Source organism: Crocuta crocuta, unplaced genomic scaffold, assembly GCF_008692635.1.
Source record: "Crocuta crocuta isolate KB4526 unplaced genomic scaffold, BGI_CrCroc_1.0 scaffold317, whole genome shotgun sequence".
Taxonomy (NCBI): domain Eukaryota; kingdom Metazoa; phylum Chordata; class Mammalia; order Carnivora; family Hyaenidae; genus Crocuta; species Crocuta crocuta.
This window is the reverse complement of record NW_027530984.1, coordinates 2685763-2705661: the sequence shown is the minus strand read 5'-3', so window position 1 is coordinate 2705661 and position 19899 is coordinate 2685763. Positions and strand designations below refer to the sequence as shown.

General features: G+C 33.8%; 1 protein-coding gene across 1 annotated transcript in view; it reads right to left on the bottom strand.

Moving 5' to 3' along the window:
* Positions 1-902: 902 nt before the first annotated feature.
* Positions 903-19899, bottom strand: part of PPP1R12A (protein phosphatase 1 regulatory subunit 12A) — a 155129-nt gene continuing 136132 nt past the window's right edge. Inside the window, 6 exon segments of the mRNA XM_077770237.1 lie at positions 903-3115; positions 5635-5685; positions 8139-8186; positions 13185-13289; positions 15407-15542; positions 16663-16679. Of these exon segments, the coding sequence (XP_077626363.1) occupies positions 3029-3115; positions 5635-5685; positions 8139-8186; positions 13185-13289; positions 15407-15542; positions 16663-16679 (444 nt within the window). The 3' untranslated portion in view covers positions 903-3028.

Sequence of the window (19899 nt, the reverse complement as noted above, 5' to 3'; positions counted from 1 at the left end):
GCACTGGAAACAGAAAAAATAGAATTCAATTCTGGTTGTATTAATGTAAACAAAGTCCTCTACCAAAGTTCCCCAAACTAAAAGTGCCTTTTAATTTTATAATGTTTTATTTATGAGAGAGAGAGAGAGACAGAGCATGAGAGCGAGCAAGGGAGGGTCAGAGAGAGAGGGAGACACAGAATCCGAAGCAGGCTCCAGGCTCTGAGCTGGCTGTCAGCACAGAGCCCGATGTGGGGCTCGAACCCACGAACCACGAGATCATGACCTGAGCTGAAGTCGGCTGCCCAACCTACTGAGCCACCTAGGCGCCCCTAAAAGTGCCTTTTTAATGTAGTGATAGATGTGCAAGTAGATGAGGGGCTGAACCCAGGCGCCCCTAAAAGTGCCTTTTTAATGTAGTGATAGATGTGCAAGTAGATGAGGGGCTGAACTTGGGGACAAACCTAGGCTGAAGAATGATCTATTATTTTACATTTCAATGGAATATTATCTTTATATGTATTCCCAACCTTATGTTTGCAGCTAAGAAAAAGCACAGGTTTAATTTAGAAACCACAAAATGTTTATGTAAATGAAATCTGCTACAAAGCTACTATCTTGAGACTGTTTTTTTTACCCAGTTATCATAAAAAACTAGTTCTCAGAATCTGCATACAGACAGCTTTATGTAAAATATATAAACATTTGTCCAAATTGGTACACAGATTGCATAAATATGGCAATTAAGATTGCATTTACAGATGTGCATGTACAATGTTGTGCAAATTATCACAATATTACAATTTTGAAAATTATTCAAATTGGAATCCAAATAAAGCAATTAGTGAAAAAATACCCATGCAGAATTTAAATATCTCAGAACAAAATTTAAGTGTCTTCAGTAAAAGGTCACACATTTAAAATAGTTTTATTCATTTTATTTGTATATGTCAAAATACATTTTTATTTCCAAAATAGTGGGTTTTGCAACTAGTTTCATGCAGAAACAAGGTCTGCTCAATACTACCAATAAAATCAATATCGCACAGTAGCTGTTCAGTTTTAGATACAAAGAATAAATAACCTAAATACAAAACACTAAAATATTAGAAACATGTATTTAATCATTCTTCACAGGCATCCAAACTTCACAAATATAATCCTTAGCATGCCTAACTGTTGTGCAACCAGAACATGTTGCAGTCACTCAAACTGATCAATTATCTGTATATTTTATGTCCACATAAGACCATGGAAATTCTCTATATTCAGACCCACCATTCATACAGTTCAAATATAACCAAAAATAAAATTCCCATAACTATCCTTGTACCTTTAAAAATCAAGAATCCTGAGCTTGGTAGTAAGAGCATAACCTTATATCTTCATAAAACCAATCAAGAGAGAGAGGACTTAAAATCCTGCTTACCAAAACACCCTTTCCCAGCCCCAAAGTAATCTAAAATAGGCAGTAGAACACAATGACCTTTTAAAATGAAGGGGTACAAATTCACATTTAATATAGTATACAATACAATCAATAATACAATTAGCTACTATAAGCTTTACAATGTACAATTTATTCAAATGGCTGAACTGTTCAGTGGTTAAGGAGACAGTTATGTGCCAGAAAGATGTGGTATTTTTTTGCATGGTTTGATGAAAATATAAAAGCTATTTGTCCAAATAAAAGCCATCTTCACTATGTACTTGGTTTTTCTTTTTTTCTTTTCTTTTTTTAAAAAGGCCACTGAAATGTATAAAATGGTCTGAACATGATGGTGGTATCAAAGTCAATGCCTCTTCACATGGCAATAACAGTGCATTTAACATTAATTCACGGTTAAGTCTGCAAATGATTTCATAGCATTACTTTGGCTAGCACAACAGTTTTAGACAGCACTCAGATAAATATAGGTATGTGAAATGTGAAGCAATTATCTTATGCAACTTTAATTGTGGTTGAATACTATCAAATGAAAACTGAAAATAAAAGTAAAAGCACTTTACAGTAGAAAACTTTTGTAAAGATAGGGCCCCACATTATGTGTCACTTTTAAAGTCTTTATATCACATTGTTAGCAAATTTTGTTTTTAACACTATTATGGAGTAGCCTACTTTGCATTAACAGACATTTGAAGTAAGAAAATAGTCAAGCATGCCATGTGGTGGTCTAAAAATCAAAACAATACACTTATTTATATACACAGCATCACTCAGTACCTGCTAAAATGAATGTGAAGATTACAGAATCTAACATCTTATACTACAATAATAAAAAACAAACAAAAACAAAAAGTGACCAATGAAGGCAGAAAATAGGACTTAAAAGAATCTAATCTCAACCGACTTTAAAGCATTCATATAAGAAATAAATGCATATTGCACAAACAGTGAAAGCAAATGTTCCACCAAGCAACTCAGTTCTGGGTGGAAGACAACACAGCATTAGCCTAATACAGGACAATGATCTCAGAAGGACAGGTGTTCTTTTCTGTAAATAAGAAAGCTGTGAAAACACAGATGAGTCTGCCACATGAAGAGTTAGGAGGAAAAAATACAAACCCAAACTTAGATGTAAAGCAAAAAAATATTGAAAAACTGGAAACTGTGGCACATCAAAAAATGTTGAATAACTGTCTTCTGTGAGAGCTGAAAGTTTTTGTTGACACAAAAGTATTTATGTACAACTAAGGCTTACTGGTTAAATATCTCTGAGGCATATCTGGCCTTGAACACTTTCCTTATATGCTGGAGCTGTAAACAAGTTTTCTCAGTCATTAAAAAAAAATCTTCTCAGCAGCTGCATTAACATGAAACAATGGTCTTGATACAAGAAAAAAAAAAACAAAAAAAAAACAAAAACAAAAAACCCAGAAAATTAAACAAAACACAATTCCTAGATAAGAGGGCATTTGGCAGGATATCCGAAAATGACAGTCTCCCTGGATTCTTCCCAGGCCTCCAGTGACTGTCGATTATGGTCCACTGGGTTGCTCATATGTGCAATTCCATTACTTGCTGCTTTTTTTTGTTTCCTTTTTTTTTTTATTTGGAAAGTTTGCTTATAACTCTGATCAAGGCCCCATTTTCATCCTTTAGCCTCTGGTTGTCTGCTTTTAAGTCTGGTAACATCTATAAGGGGAACAAGAAAAGAAAAAGTTTTACTTCAACAGGAAGATAAAATGTTACCCTTAATATTTTTATATTTTCACAACAAGACACATGAACAAGCTTTGTCAGTTATATAAATTTCTAGTGGCTACAGTGTATAAGAAAGAAAAAATTTGGTTTGTGAAGCTAATTAGTTTAATAAATGATGGAATGAAAAGTTGATTCTCCCAAAGTTATCATTTGGAATGTACTAAATCACTTGATATTATGACTCACAAGCACACCGTATTAGAGCAGCCAAGAAAATGAAGCCTGTTTTTGTTAGGATAGGCTCTCAAAGGGAGTTCCTCTAAGACTTCATATCAGCACCTAAACCAAAGCCTTTTACTTTATTTACATTGGACCTTAAACCATAGTGCTTACTATTATTCCACAAGAAAACCAGCCTATTTAGGAATGTTTTGAGGTAGTTAGACTTGTTCTAAATTATTAGAATTCCTTGAAGGATTCACCTGTAGTACTAAGCTTAAGTACGTACTAAAATGTCTGATCCAAGATAGATGCTCATTAAACAATAAGTTATTCCTATTAGAACAGTATAAAATAATTTATAAGCCAAAATAGTCAGTCTATATTTATGAAAATATCTAAGCATTGAAAAAATAACCAGTGTTTGGAGCAAACAGAAAAACACACGCTCAGGTCCTCAAAGGAAATCTATTTTCTGTTTTATAGACAAGCTGAAGGAGGGGGTGGAAATGTTATCAGTAAACTGGACTTTCTACTAAGAATGATATAAATTCCATGTGCTCTGCCAGATTTGCTAGGAAGGAGAACAGCTTCTATTTTGGACAATAACACATACTTTCTAAGACACCGAAAATAGTGTTCCACTACCTTTCCTCAACTTTCAAAATGTACTAGATTGTAAAATTAGATAAAAGTAAAACTTCTACTTGGCCAAATTACCTTAAGCAAAATCTTTATGAAGAGTTTAAATTTATGTGGAATGAATTGTTTGCAGAATGTATGGTTATAAAACACAGTAATCTTAAGTTTATGTATCAGGATACCACTGTAATAAAGGACTAAGTGAACCCTGAAATGGTTCTGAGTGAAAATGATATTATTTTGAAAAGTGGGTAAAACATGTTTAAATTTCACCTTCAACATAGTAATTATATGTAAAATGCATGTTATACTGTTTACCATTTTCTTTCTAGTGAAGAATTTTTAATGGTCATGTTTTTAATCCATAAAAGACCTGTAGAGCCAAAATGTGCACAAGCTTTGCAAAAGTGCAGACAAATCTTTAAATCTTTAAATCATCTAAATTTACTGGAGTTTATCAGTCAGAATATACAATTAGTGACACTTTCTAACATTCTGAGAAGCCATGCATAATTAACAGTTATATGATAAGCTACAGACACAATGGCATTAATTTGTAAAAGTGAGCTCAAGACACGCTTACTAACACAAAAACACCTGCCTGGCTCTACCAAGAAGAAATGATGAAACTACAAGTTATAGGTTCACAGCCTGCAGTTGCCTACAGAACCCTGAGCGCTTGGCTACCACTCTTGTCAAGGCCCTATTCTCAGTCAGCAGTCGCTCATTTAACTCTCTCAGAGTCTGAATTTGCTTTATTTGATGCAGGTTCTGCAGAATTAGAACATAAAGAAATAGAAAATAAAAAAATAAGAAAATGAAAAAGAGGACAATAAAAATACAAGGAATCACAGATAAATGAATATAAGAAGAAAAAAATTAAGAGTCTTAGAAGGATATTCCCTGAGATTCACAAAGGTAAATAGTGCAGTCCTAAAATTCCATATCAAACAAAATACATAAACAAAATCCAAAAAATTTGTCTCTAAAGCCATTCAGTAATAATATTCTAATAAAGAACCAAATTCAACAATACAATAATTAAATCTTGACAATCTAATTCTACAGGCACATTTTCCTATGTATCAGTTCATTAATTCATAATGTGATAAAGGTGTCTTATGCAAGACAACATAATAAAAGGTATCAATTAACTCTGCTATTTTTGTTCCCCCTGCAAGAAGTGTTCCTCCTAACACTCAAAACAAATCATTACTTCTACAGGTAATTCAGAGTTCCATAAAATACAGCTCCGCTGGCCCACTACTGCAAAGTCCTTTATTTTCAAAGGAAAGCATTTTTGTATCCACCCACCCCTACCATTTACTCTCCAAGAATCAGAGTATGTGAATTGTGAAGAATAAATAATAAATCCCAAACCTTACAGTCATTATTGTCTAATTTCTTCTATACCTGACCATCAAAACTGCCATGAAAATTGATTAAAAAAGATTTGAATTATAAATGTTCTCCTAGCTCACCTAAAATCTGGATTTAGGAATAAAGAGAAGCATGGTATATAGATAATTCATAAATTACATAATCAGTGTTGAGAACAATTAATGTAAACATAATATGTACAACAGTTCTGTAAAAAGTAAGTTCATAAACAGCACTGTCTCTCATAAGTAGTAACATGGTTTACTTACTTTAAGCTCTTCTTCCATTTCAGATATTCTTCTTTCTAGAGCTCTTCGTTCCTAGATCAATTTAAGATAACAATATTAATCACATAATTATTATATTCTTAATTCTCTTCTACATTGTGAAATAGTGACACTTTAGAGTCAAAAATCAAATCAGGAGCAGTGTGGGAAAAGGTGTGATGCCAGTGATGTGTAAAGAGCTTTCTAAATTTTGAAACAAATATAAGGATATTATTTTTATTAATTTCTATAAGCTCTTTCTTTAAAGCTTTGACTTTCTGGTAAGATGCTACATAACATATTTAAACTCTTTTTTTTAGTTCATTTAAACTTAGGAATAGAATAAACCAATACTCAAGACTGAGGATTACATAGAAAAAAAAAAAAAACCACACATAGATGCAATTATTCTAGTGACAGAAGCAGAAACGCAAGAAGCAAGCATGCCTAAAATACGTGTACTTTAGACTTTCAAAAGGATCTAAGAGAAGTTCATCTCCTCCACCTGCAATGTCTACTAGCCATGATTTATCCAGTTAGCTTTACAGGTTTGAACTGAAGTTGATACTGTGTGCAGCACTGATGCCGTGACTCTAATGAAGCAGCCGCTGCAGCATGTATTTTCAAGTTCCTCCTTTCAAAGAGTGACAGGCAAAGGCAACATACAACACGTTACTGCAGTGTACTGTTTTATTCTGCCTTAAATAATAAGCATTCTAGGGTGTTATGCAAAAAGCAAGCAGCAGTAATTAATGTGCTGTAAAACTTTGGTTAGGTCATACCGCCCAGAAGATACTGACTCTTGCCGGTCACCTTTCAGATATAAACCATTTAAATTTAGTTTAATCACTATGAATTTCCAAGACATTCTTTCCCAGATTAATAATTAATGTTGATATTTAGTAAAGCAGTAATATTTACTGTAAATGTTAATGTTTTAGGTTATATGATGTAAAAAAAAATAGACGGGATCCTAGTCATAGTCTTTTAAGTACCATGTTATTCTATTATTAACTTGTTTAAACACCATTACATGGACAAAAATGTTATTTTCTATGAATTGAACTTTCTCCTAGTTAATGATACCGCTATGACTAATTCATAAAAACCACTGAACTTCTCAAAACACTAGGATATATAGTGTCATATTTGATCCTCATAACTTGGTGACATATCGTAAATAGCCTATTTCTTTCTGCCCCATCATCTTTAATTTTATTAAGTATCTTCAAGATTTTTAACTACTTTCTGGTAAAGGAAGACAAGAACACTATATCTAATTGTCTTGTCACCAAATTGGCAATTATAAAGTTGTAGGCAATTTCTTCTGTTTGGCAAACTTATTAACATAAAAAAATATGGTTACGAGTAAATATGTAAATTGCTTAGCCCAGTGCCTGCCTGGTACACTGAATAAATGTTAGCAGCTATTATTAATACTATGATTACTAATGTCTATTAAAATGAAAGTAGATCAGCTACTCTGTAAGTTATCTGCATTTGATAGGCAGGCAAAGGAGTCAGGTGAGAATGTCAAGAGTATGAATGTATGTATCAGGTCTACACAAGCTTAGATAAAAAAGGACAGATATCATTTCTCTCTGTCTCTCTTTTTGGTCAAAAAAGTAAACAGACTATTTTTATAATGGAATGGAAGAAAATGTTTTATCAACTGCTCCTGATTATTTATTCTTTGACTTAGAGATCACACCCAGGATGTAATTTCTTCTCTGGCTGAAATCTTGTTAAGTATAGCCAGAGCTTATCTGAACTAACAGATTCTCTTTGGGCACTTTTCCTTTAACTTTTGACATTTAAACATTCTGAACTACTCAAACTCAACTTGTAGAGTTATACCTATGGCCACTGTAAGACCCCTGAGCAGTAACAACAGTAAATGGAGAAATACAAGTAAAGGTATCACAGCCAGATACAAAATTAAAGAAACACAAAAAAGAGCAAAGGGCTTTTCTAGGAATCAATTTTCTTTTGTTTAAAATATCCTATTTAAGTTAAATATTTAGATTCAAAATTAAGTAAAGCATCATTAATTTAAAAAGAATTTTAAAATTTGATATCCTTAGAATCTTTATAAACTTTGTTTAAATTTTGCAAAGAATTAAACTAAATGTATACATGATCAAAATGTTTTAAGTATGTCACCACAGAAAACCAAAGAAAGATAAATGGCATTTCAAAAACATTAGATTCATTATCACAATGTATACATTTAAGAATGAAGGCAGAGTTTTTTTAATCCATTAAAAGAGTAACATGGTAAATTAAGTCTTAACATATACAGAGATAAGATTATTTCATACCTACAAAGGTCCCACAGAACTATATAAAGAAGCTAAGCCAGAAAACATTCATAATTAAATATTAATCTACACTAATTAAAACTATCAAATATAAAGCCAAACCTAAAAGAAAAAAAAAACGATTACTGCTTATATAAAATAATAAAAGGGGAAAAAGATTACTTACTCAATAGAATGGACACTTACCCTTTTTTCCATTTCCAATAGTGACCGATCAGCAAACTTTTCTTGTCTCTGTAACAAAGTAAGAAATATAAAAGGGATGTAAGTACAATAAAGGTGGGAGGGGGTAGTGGAGGAGGAATAGTAGCTCTCCTCTAGTGGTATTCAAATAAATCATACTATTCAGGTAGAGTAATATACAGGCATAAATAAAGAAAAATCAGTTTTGTATTGAAATAGTAAAGAGTTAAAGGAATGCTTAGAATTAAAATGGTGTCCACAGCTCTCATGGACTACATGCCACTTTCCTCAGGTCTTTATATAGTACAGTAGGGGGGAAGGATGGATAAGCACTGTGGAACACCACCAAAACAAACTAGTTTCCTCTCCGATGCTCAGCCAGCTCTCTCCTCTCCTACACCACCAGGAGGAGTGGCTAATCTGAATGGTCAAATTCTAAGATCCTGACTGAAATGCAGTTAGGACTAGATTGAGTGAGTATCCATATAGCCAAACCAGTGAACTGGCCTAAATTTTGCTCTCTCTCCCAGGTTAGTCTTGCCCTCCCTCTAACCATCACCCACATTCCAAAATTGGTAAGGTTCATAATCCTGGTCACTTATAAGAAATCCTAGCTATATAACTTTTCTTCTCCTGGTGAGCTTTAGGACTCTCATTTTCCTGCTTCCTGTACTATACTATTAACTCAAAGTTGATAAAGTCCTGAGATTTGGGGGCTGGAAAGGACCCTTGGGGTTTTAAGCCACATGGTACATCTAACACCACAAAGCTCTGTATATGGATACTGAGTAAAAGGCCCAGTTAAAAAACAAGTTCTATCCTAGCTCTTTCTTACACTGACTTCTGTACACATATCTCCCTTGGGATTCCTGGTCACTTTGTTGAAAAGAAAACCCATCAAATGGCTCACTTCTCAAAAGAGAATTTGGTGAATAGTCAATTTTATCAATTTACCAAAAATGTTTTTTTCTAATGTTTATTCATTTATTTTTGAGCGAGAAAGAGAGAGAGAGAACGCAAGAGCACAAGCAGGGGAGGAGCAGAGAGAGAGTGGGAGGGAGACACTGAATCTGAAGCTGACTCCAGGTTCTGAACTGTCAGAGTAGAGCCCGATGCAGGGCTCAAACCCATTGAGCCATGACATCATGACCTGAGCCGAAGTTGCCTGTGTAACCGACGGAGTCACCCAGGTGCCCCCCTCAAAATGGCTGTGACACCTTTTTCTTTTAAAATATTTATTTTATTTTTGAGAGAAAGAAAAACAGCAAGCTGGGGAGGGGCAGAGAGAAAATAAGACAGAGGATCTAAGTGGGCTCTTCGCTAACAGCAGAGAGCCTGAGGCAGGGCTCGAACCCACACATGGTGAGATCACGGCCTGGGCAGAAGTCAGATGCCTAACCAAATTAGTCACCCAGCTGCCCCTTTGACATTTTTTAAAGAATAAAAAACAATTTTTTAAAAATGCTTATTTTTGAGAGGGAGAGAGACAGCACAAGTGGGGGAGGGGCAAAGAGAGGGAGAGACAGAATCCGAAGCAGTCTCAGGCTCTGAGCTATCAGTACAGAGCCTGACACAAAGTTCAAACCCACAAGGTGAGAGATCATGACCGAAACTGAAGTTGGACCCTCAAGAGACTGAGCCACCCAGGCACCCAGGTTTTTGGCAACTTGAACAATAATGTTCTTTTACGACTATTAACTATAAAATTTATTTAAAAATATATTTCATCATTAAACATTTCTCCTTTTTTCCTTTTTAAGGATTTTATTTTTAAGTAATCTCTACACTCAACACAGGGCTTGAATTTACAACTCCAAAATCAAGAGTTGCAAGTTCTACTGACTGAGCCAGTCAGGCACTTCTCAAGGTTTCTTTATATAATTTTCTGTTCCGTCAGTCATTTCAGTATTCATGCTTCAGTATTATCAAGACCTGTAACCATTACTTTTTGATCCTTTTATCACAGTTTCTTTTTTGTGGTTATAGTATATAAAATTTAAAGATTCTTCATTTTCTCTGTTGTTTTAAACGGTTGTATGCTTTTGTGCTTACTCTTTCTAGAAGAAGAAAAGTCAACATTTGAATTATTGTTAGAAATCAAATTCAGAATTTCAAATATACAAACTTTTCAATTCTGATTCTTTTTGTTGTTTTAAATTTAAATTTTAATTTTAATTGCTAGAAATACAAAACAAAGGCTAATCTGCCCCTTGAGGATCTGCAAATGAATCCTAAAAATGTTTAAATGACTGAAAAATGTAGGGGCATCTGGCCGGCTCATGTGGGTTTGAAATCCACACTGGGTGTAGAGATTACTTAAAAAAAAAAAAAAAAAGACTGAAAAATTTAAAAATGACATTCAAAAGCACCCAAAAGAAATCAGAAATAGCTGAAACAATGCCATTACATATAAGTTGATAAAAGCTTAGATGAAAATTAGCATTTTATTGAAGATTTTTCTTCATATAGAAATATTTTAGCAACTTTATGATTTATCTGCTAATTTCTTACATTAAAAATCAATTTTATTAATTAGTTAATATTTCTGGTGAATCTTCTGGTTAAGCTGTTAAAATCAAAATTACTAAATCTAGTGAAATGACATTTGACAAAATATTCATCAAACCAGTTTTTGGTAAGTCAGCCTACTTCCCCCTGTTGGAGACTATATGGAGGAGAGTAGCTGAACTAAGACAGGATTTAAAGATTCTAGATTCCCTTGGCCAAGTATTTTCAAACACACTATTAACAGGACAATAGTTCCCTTGGAAAAACTCCATGCAACCGTCAAACTGCCACCACTATGTTACGGAAGTAATGCTCAAAAAAGAAAATAAAACCAGATGAAATGATCACAGTAGACTTAAATGCTCAAGATAAACACTCTAGAGTTGAACAAAAAGTTTAATGTTTATCAGTTCTACTTTTACATATATCCTTAAATTTTAAAAAGAACATTTACATAGTTTTTCCAACTAAGATAATAACTGAATACTTACCAATGTCTTAAACTCTGAATTACCCTTCCCATTATTCATTCAGTATACTGGGCATGGTACTCAGAATGTCTGCTTAGGCAGAAGCTGTCATACTTTTAAATCCAGTGACTTTTCTGGCCACAGTCCACAGGATCAGAAATTGGTACAGGACCCAAAGGCAACTTGTTATAGGTTGTCCAGTGTCCTATGAAATCGGACTTGTCACTAACAAGACTGTGAGCTGTAACAGGACTGCTCCATGCTGATAATAACTGGCTAATTCTATCAGTTCTCCTCTCTTGTAGAGTTCGAGTGAGAGACATATAGGAAGAATGAAATGACAACAGGGTACGCAGAAGAGCAGAAAAACAGAGAAGGTAGTAAGCAGTAAAAACACAGATTAGTTGACTCACCATAGTTATAGGACACTGCAATAGAAAGCAGTGAACTTTTTTCTTTTTTAAGCAGTGAACATTTTTATTTAGAAAACATGATGATCAAATCTCTAGAGCTAAAGCTATTTTCAGAAAACTAGTTATGATATTTTTATGAGAGGCTCACAAAGCTACTAATGCAACCCAAAGAATGATGACTTTCAGTTTACCATGAAGCCTAAGCGTAAGCCAGCAAGTTGTAACTTGTGACATTCCAAGTTTTTATGACACCTCACTAAGAAACGTGTTCTTGTTCTGACTTACTCCTCTTTATATAGTAAACCCTCATCAACTGATGAAATCTGCAGAGCTAAATAACCTCATAAGGTTATCTTAATTCCTGGAATTTTAGCAAAGCCTCCACTGTGCATAGCCAACTGCTTCAGAATGTAATAGTGGTTAACAACAACAAAAAGGGACCTGGTAACAAGTTTAAGTTCAACATAGAGAATTAACTTAAAAAATTATTATTTTTTTAAATTTAAACATGAATAGATTCCAAGATGTAGTATAATATTTCTTAAGATTCTTGGGTTACAAAAAGCTTCTCTTTGAATGGGGACAGGTGAAGAATGAGGAAGGAATGTGCCTATTACTATCTCCCACAACTATAGTATTCCAAGAAAAAAGCTTAGGAAACAATTCCTAGATAAAATGTATCCTAGATCATATATACGGCTGTGAATTTTGTTCAGGCTACCCCAACTTCCTTGTCTAAAATGGTCTCCTGTAGGATGTTCCACAGAAGGGAGATAAAAACATTTAATGACAAACGATCTTATTCCAGCATTATTATATCAAATTACTTTTTAAGGAATAAACAAAATATTTATAATGAATAAAAGTGATTATAGGGGTGCCTGGGTGGCTCAGCTGGTTAAGCACCAGACTTTGGCTCAGGTCATCAATCGCAGTTTTTGAGTTCAAGCCCCACATCAGGCTCTGTGCTGACAGCTCAGAACCTGCAGCCTGTTTCAGATTCTGTGTCTCTGTCTCTCTTGGCCCCTCCCCTGCTCTCACTCTGTTTCTCTCAAAAATAAATAAAACATTAAATTAAAAAAAGTGATTATAAACTTATTTTATGGCTTTAAGAAGGTTCTGTATAAATACTTTTAAAGCCTCGCGACATGTGTATTATTCTGGAAATAAGCATTTAAGCCCTGTATGTATCACAACATAAGCATTAAAAGATTTAACAATACTTCAACTTTCCACTACAAGGCTATACTTCTATATGTGTATTTTTTTCAAGTTTATTTATTTTGAGAAAGAGAGTACACTCTGCACATGCAGGGGTAGGGGCAGAGAAAGAGAGGGAGAGAGAATCCCAAGTGGGCTCTGCGCTCATGATGCAGGGCTCTATCTCATGACTGAGATCATGACTGGAGACTAAGAGTCGGATATTTAACCAACTGAGCCAACCAGGCACCCCTATACGTCTATATTTTTAATTAATTCCAGAAAGAAGTAAATGAAGTCATCAGTAAACTGTAACATCTTAATTCCTTCTTATTGATAAGCTATTATCAATAACCAAACTGTGTTTCAAAGAAACATCTGAGAATATTTCAATCCATTTTTTAGACAGAATAAATCACAACCATTACCTTCAGGGTAGAACAGAAAAAGATACAAACCTGGGTGGCCTTTTCCAACTGTAATTTAAGATCTGTCAGTTCTATATTTGTATCATGTAGCTGTGCTTTCAGCTTTTCATTTTCAGCTAGAATTTGTTCATAAAGCTGTAAAAATTAGGGTAGAACAACAAATTACTTTTCTGTTCTCCTAATACTACTTTGCAATATTAAAATAGAGAGATTAATGTAACATAGGAGCCATTAAAGGAGACGTTAAAAATATTTTAATGCTTTGTGGTTGCAAGGCAGAAATTTTTGGTTATGCAGGTGTTTGTCACATGTGAACTCTTTAACAAATCAGTTCTGGCGTTACAAATTTAAGAATTCACTGAAAAACCTAACTGTTCTATTTCCACTAAAAAAATTCAGTTATATGATAAAGTGGGACCACATGTCTACAGATCAACTACAGTTAAGAGCTAAGGGTTGAATAGCTTCCGGTGATCTTCATTTGGGGTCTGTAAGCTTTTCTGCCTTTGATTCTCTCTTGAATTCCTGACACTGAGATGGAGCATCAGCTGTATTTATCATTATAATTGTATTATTTTGACTCAAATCTAAAGGAAAGTGAAATATTTCTTGAAGTTTCATAACACTTGAAGCTACTACTTCATACCCTTCATCTCTACTACTACCACTATAGATGGCTAAAATCATCTCTATCTACACTATTCTAATATTAAAACTGTTTTCCTGACCTCTTTCTAATTTGTTCTATACATAGCAGCAAGAGTTAACTTTTCCAAATTACCATCTCAATTTCATATGCCAATTAACCCTCAGACATTAGAAACCCTTGAACAGCTTCCCAGTGCTCTCAATATAAAGATATCCTTAAAACAGCCTCTAAAACAGGTCTGGTCTGGTCTTGACTTGCACACTTACCTGCAATCTCACACCTCCATCCCTAGCCATGCCCTCCATGCTCTACTAGCCATCCTGAAAATTTAATTACTTCAATGCATCCTGTGCCATTATACCATCAGGTCTATGTCTTTGCAGTTCATTCCACCTAGAAAACGGTTTTCTCCCATTCTGCCAGTTTAACTAATCTCCTTAAGGGATTTGCTTCTGAAGCTTCACTTCTTCAGAACATCTGTTTCTAGGCCCTGTAACTTTCCTTTGTTACACACTTTTAGAAAACAGATCCTTTACTTCAGGATAAATGTTTCTATTTTTAAATTATACATTTATTACTATGACTGTATGATAATGTCTCTCTCTTCCACTACATGGAAGATGTCCATAAGAGCAAGGACAGTATCTCCAACTCTACTGCCCATGAGTATAAGCTCACCATTTAGCACAGTTCAGTGTTCAATTCTTTACCGAACGAACAACAATCTTATTCATAATGTAAATCGCCCTCCCACCTTCCTACTCTTGCTGACTTGGTTTGTTAAGAAAGTGATACCAATAGCTGCCCAATACCTGGGGAACATGTACAAATATCACAAGGCTTCTTTTTCCCCCAACAAATTTCATCAGGCTTTTTCTAAGCTGAAAATATATATTTTTTAATTAAAAAAAGTTTTTTTAAAATTTATTTCTGAGAAAGAGAGAGAGAGCGAGCGCAGGGGAGGGTCAGAGAGAGAGGGAGGCACAGAATCTGAAGCAGGCTCCAGGCTCTGAGCTAGCTGTCAGCACAGAGGCTGACGTGGGGGTTGAACCCATGAACTATGAGATCATGACCTGAGCCGAAGTCGGACGCTTAACCGACTGAGCCACCCAGGCGCCCCTCTAAGCTCAAAATATTAAGAATTATGATAGAATCCTAGATTGTTAAGTTTCCAAGACTTATTTCCATCCTTAATCTGTAATAGCACTTAAGCTACCACAAGGTTTTTAGTTACCTAGGAAAAACTCTATTCTCTTAGGAAAGCTCTATTCTTTTTTTGGCTACCGCTTACTAACAAATAGGTAAAGAAAAATGTGTGTGCATACACACACAAACACCCCCAGCCCCCATGCCTCTCCTCTTTGCAGCTCAATCACAGTACCACCATACTGGCCAGAGACACTTAAGTGTGAAATTAAGTCTCTTTCTTTACCAAAAAAAAAAAAAACTAAAACAAAAACAAAAAAACCCACAAAAAAAACAATTAAACTGAAAATTAAGTTATTCAAGATATTGATTCATAATAAGTTCCAGGAATAACATCCAAATACAAATATATCAACACAATTTTTTAAAATTAAATATAGCTAAGTAACCCAAGTACCTTTTTAAAGTCAGTTGAGTCATCCTTTTCTAGCCTGCTACTATAAGGTTTTCTTTCTTCTAAGTAACTGTATGATCCAGAGCGACCCAGCAAGGAATCAAACCGATCACTAGCTGATGTGGAACTGGTTTCATATCTTTAAAAGATGAATTAAAGTCAAAATCTTTAATATAAGCTTTTACAGTTCACATTACGCACCCTACATTTTAACTTGATATTCCAAAAGAGCAGATAACATATTCCTTCATCTATTATCTAAATACATTTGTTTAATACATTAAACATTAATAAACATTAATAAGTAGGAAGTTATTTATAATACTATTAATTGCCATTATTTGAGGAAGAGATTCAATATATCTATATCCAAAAGTCAGAACTGGTTTCACATAACAATAAATTATTTCAACAATTTTAAACGGTACATTTTTCTCTACATTTTAAAGCCTCTGAAATCAGAACATAGAACATAGCTTATAACTGATGGTGTATTATAGTTTTTGGTAGCACTTTTCTTTTAAGTAGCATATAATTGTTTAAAAATCTTAGATTTGATAAACTACTCTATCCAAATTAACAGATAATAGGTCTGCCCTAAATAGAAAGAACATATCTCATTTGTAAATGAGAATTCTCTTATTATCTTGTTCTGAATTCAGGTTACGTTTTCTTGATAAAAGCTACTGCCTCCACATTTCAATTCAATGGAATCATTACTATACAAAACTTGTTCTTGGTTTTATAAGGCTTTGGTTAACAATTATGGGTGAGAGAAACAGAACGGAGGTTAGACTCAAGGACATTGTGGAGGTTCTCTAAAAGGTGAGTAATTGTGAGCTAGATGACAGTTTTTAGTGTCCACTGTTTTTCTTTTGCCTAAAGCAGGAATTGGAGAGAAGATTCAGAATACCTCATCAAATACATTTCTGGTGGGTTCCATAAGCCCTTGCTGTTAATAATGAAATAGTTAACACTGAAGTAACTTAGAAAGCTTAGGAATACTTAGAAATTACCACTGTTGTAAGGATTTAACAAAAAATTTTCTTTCTTAGTGAGGTACTGTGACTATTGAACTAGAATAGAAGTAAAGGCTTTGACAAAGAAAGCTGGTAACAGTTATTAGGTCGTCTAAACATCTACAGATTTTTATTATTCAAATAATCCTAACAACTCACAAAATTTGTAAGTATCTAAAAGCAACCCAGAATAAAAATGGAAGAATATAAGAAAAGAGTCAGTAAAAATATAAAACATACCTTGAAATGGAATCCGTCTAGAAAAAAAGAGAAAAACACAGGCATACTAAATTTCTATACTTTTATTAACTTGATTGATCAAGTAAATTTAACATAACATTTATGCTGTTTTCACACTACTGAACTAACCTAAATACTTATTCTATATGTTGTAAGTTCTAGAAGAGAGTCACTATATATTTTTTCATGCACAACAACCAATACAATTAATTATACTTGGCAATTTATGGTCATCTTTTATGAATTTCTGAATATGCCATCACATAATATTTTTAATTAGAAGATAAAAAGAGAGAGACTAAGACATATATCTATTACTTATACCTACTCTGCACTAGAAAATAGTATGTTTATATTAAGAAATGTCAAGTTTACTACATGATACTTCAAAGCAACTATTTTTCTCATTTTATGTTTTTGAAGCAATAACATAAGAAGCAAACAAATGAATACCTAAGGTATTTTATGTAGAATATACATATTTTGTTTAAAATTTGTTTTCTAGAAATCTAGCTATAAATTCCTTCAGGTTTAGCAATTAGGGGGTAGGAAATTAGGATTTAATTTTCTCAAGTAAGACGTATGCTATATGTCAATGTTTCATAACTCTTCTGATCTAAATAGTGAAATGATTAATAGGGTCTTAGTAGGGGACAAAGTTTTTTTGGTAGTCATCCTTAGCTCTTTCTCTTTCCACTAAAGCCCTAGCTGAATCTATACTTTTCTATAAGATAACTATTAAGAAATGGTTTGCTAAAGAAAAGGGAAAAAAAGAATGGTTTGTGAAATTCCTGAATTTAGATAATTGTATTTTTCCATTATGTTTATCTCTGAATGCACTGTAAAATTATCGGGTTCCTTTGGGATTGTTTAAAGTCTTACTTGGGCTAAAAATGCCTTACTAGTCTACTGAAATTGAAAACCAATTTAGGGGCGCCTGGGTGGCTCAGTTGGTTAAATGTCCGACTTCAGCTCAGGTCATGATCTTGCAGTCCATGAATTCAAGCCCCACATCAGGCTCTGACAGCTCAGAGCCTGGAGCCTGCTTCAGATGCTGTGTCTCTCCCTCTCTCTGCCCCTCCCCTGCTCAAGCTCTGTCTCTCTCTCTCAAAAATAAACATTAAAAAAAAAAACCACCCAATTTTTAATTTTTCACCTGCTTCCTGTTTTTTTAACCCAATGTTTTACTTCATTGATTTGTTCATTAGTTTTATACAATTAACAATTCTGAAGTGAAATTTCAATTTTCAAGAGATTAAAATTCATACACTGCTAAGAGAATAGACTTTGAAAGTTCTCATCACAAGGAAAAGAATGTATAATTATGTGTAGGAATGTGTTAACTAGTTAGACTTACTGTGGTGATCATTTTGTAATATATACAAATAATGAATCACTATGTTTAAGACCTGAATTAAATCAATCTAATATGTCAATTATATCTCAAAAAAAAAAAAGAACAGAACCAAAAAAACCCAAGAGATATTATTCAAATTCAGAAAAATATCCATGTGTGAAATAAAATGTGTACATATCAAATGAAAACATCACCTCTCACCTCACCAATTTGCACTCTGGTTCACTGATGTAAGTTTAAGAAAAAAATCAAAGAACAAAAAACTCTACAAGAAGTCACAGAAATCACTCAAACTTAAATTCTTTGTCTCTAAAAAGCATTGTGTGATCACCAGTCATTGTTTACATTTTTGAAATTGGGATAAAAACCCCATGATATAAAATTCACCATCTAAACTACTTTTAGGAGTACAGCTTAATAGTGTTAACTATATTCACCTTAATGTACAATATATCTCTAGAACTTTTTATCTCACAAAACAAACATTACACGCATTGAACAACTCCCCATATTCTTCTACCCCCAACTCCTGTAAATCTGAACTGTACTTTGTCAGTGTTTGAATAGTTTAGATACCCCATGTAAATGGAATCCTATGGTATGTCTACTCTGTGACTAGCTTATTTTATTGAGCATATGTCCTTATTTCATATAGCAATGTCCTTGCTTCCTGTGTTACAAAATTATTTTTCCAAAGTAAAAATATCCTTATTACAGTGCCAGAAGGTCACATAAAAGTACCACAGCATAAAAAAGTTTCACTTTAACTCCCTGTGCCTCCAACCTTCTTATACAACTACTGTTAACCTTTTTTGGATACACATATATGTGAACTTCTGATTTGTATTGTTAACTAATCCCTGTAAAGGATGAATTTATTACAGTTCCAAAATCTTATATAAAAAAGCCTATTTTAGCAGTAATCATACCAAATCTGAGCATTAGTAACCTTTGCTAATTACATTTTTAACTGTCATGTCTTTGGTTATTAAGGTTAAATGCATTTTTTTTTTTTTAAGTTTACTCATTTTTGAGAGGCAGAGAGAGCATGAGCTGGGGAGGGGGAGAGAGAGAGTGACGGAGACATAGCATCTGAGGCAGGCTCCAGGCTCTGAGCTGTCAGGACAGAGCCTGATGCAAGGCTCGAACCCACAAAGCACAAGATCATTACCTGAGCCAAAGTCAGGCGCTTAAGCAACTGAGCCACCCAGGTGCCCCAAGGTTAAATGCATTTTCAAATTTACTGGCCATTTATATTTCTTCTTTTATAAAACTTATTAATTTCATGGATCTTGTCTCTACTTACCTTTTATGTGAGTGTTTTAATTGTACAAATACTAATGTTTTAAAAGTTAACAAGAGGGTTAAGATTATTCACTTTTAACTAAGTAAATGTGCCTCAACTTTTATAATAAGGGTATCTTTTCTGTCATATTCTAGTTTTACATGTTCAAATAATCAAATCTGTTAACCTTTTTTTTTCTTGCCTTGGTGTTATACTTAAATTCTTTTCCTTTATCATTAAAAAATTTTTGTTAATGTTTGAGAGACAGCACTACAGAGGGGGGACAGAGAGAGAAAGAGAGACACAAATCCGAAGCAGGTTCCAGGCTCTGAGCCTTCAGCACAAAGCCTAATGCTGGGTTCGAATCCGTGCCCAAGATCATGCATAACCTGAGTCAAAGTCGAAGGCTTAACTGACTGAGCCACCCAGATACTCCTATACTTAAATTCTTGATTTATTACTAATGTCCTCTGCAGGGTAAAAATTTTATTATCTAATAACGTAATGATAGCAAATCACAATAATCAAAGCAATAGAAGCCCCATTTTTAGAAATAATGTTATAATAATTATAACACATAATCCTTTTTTTTTAA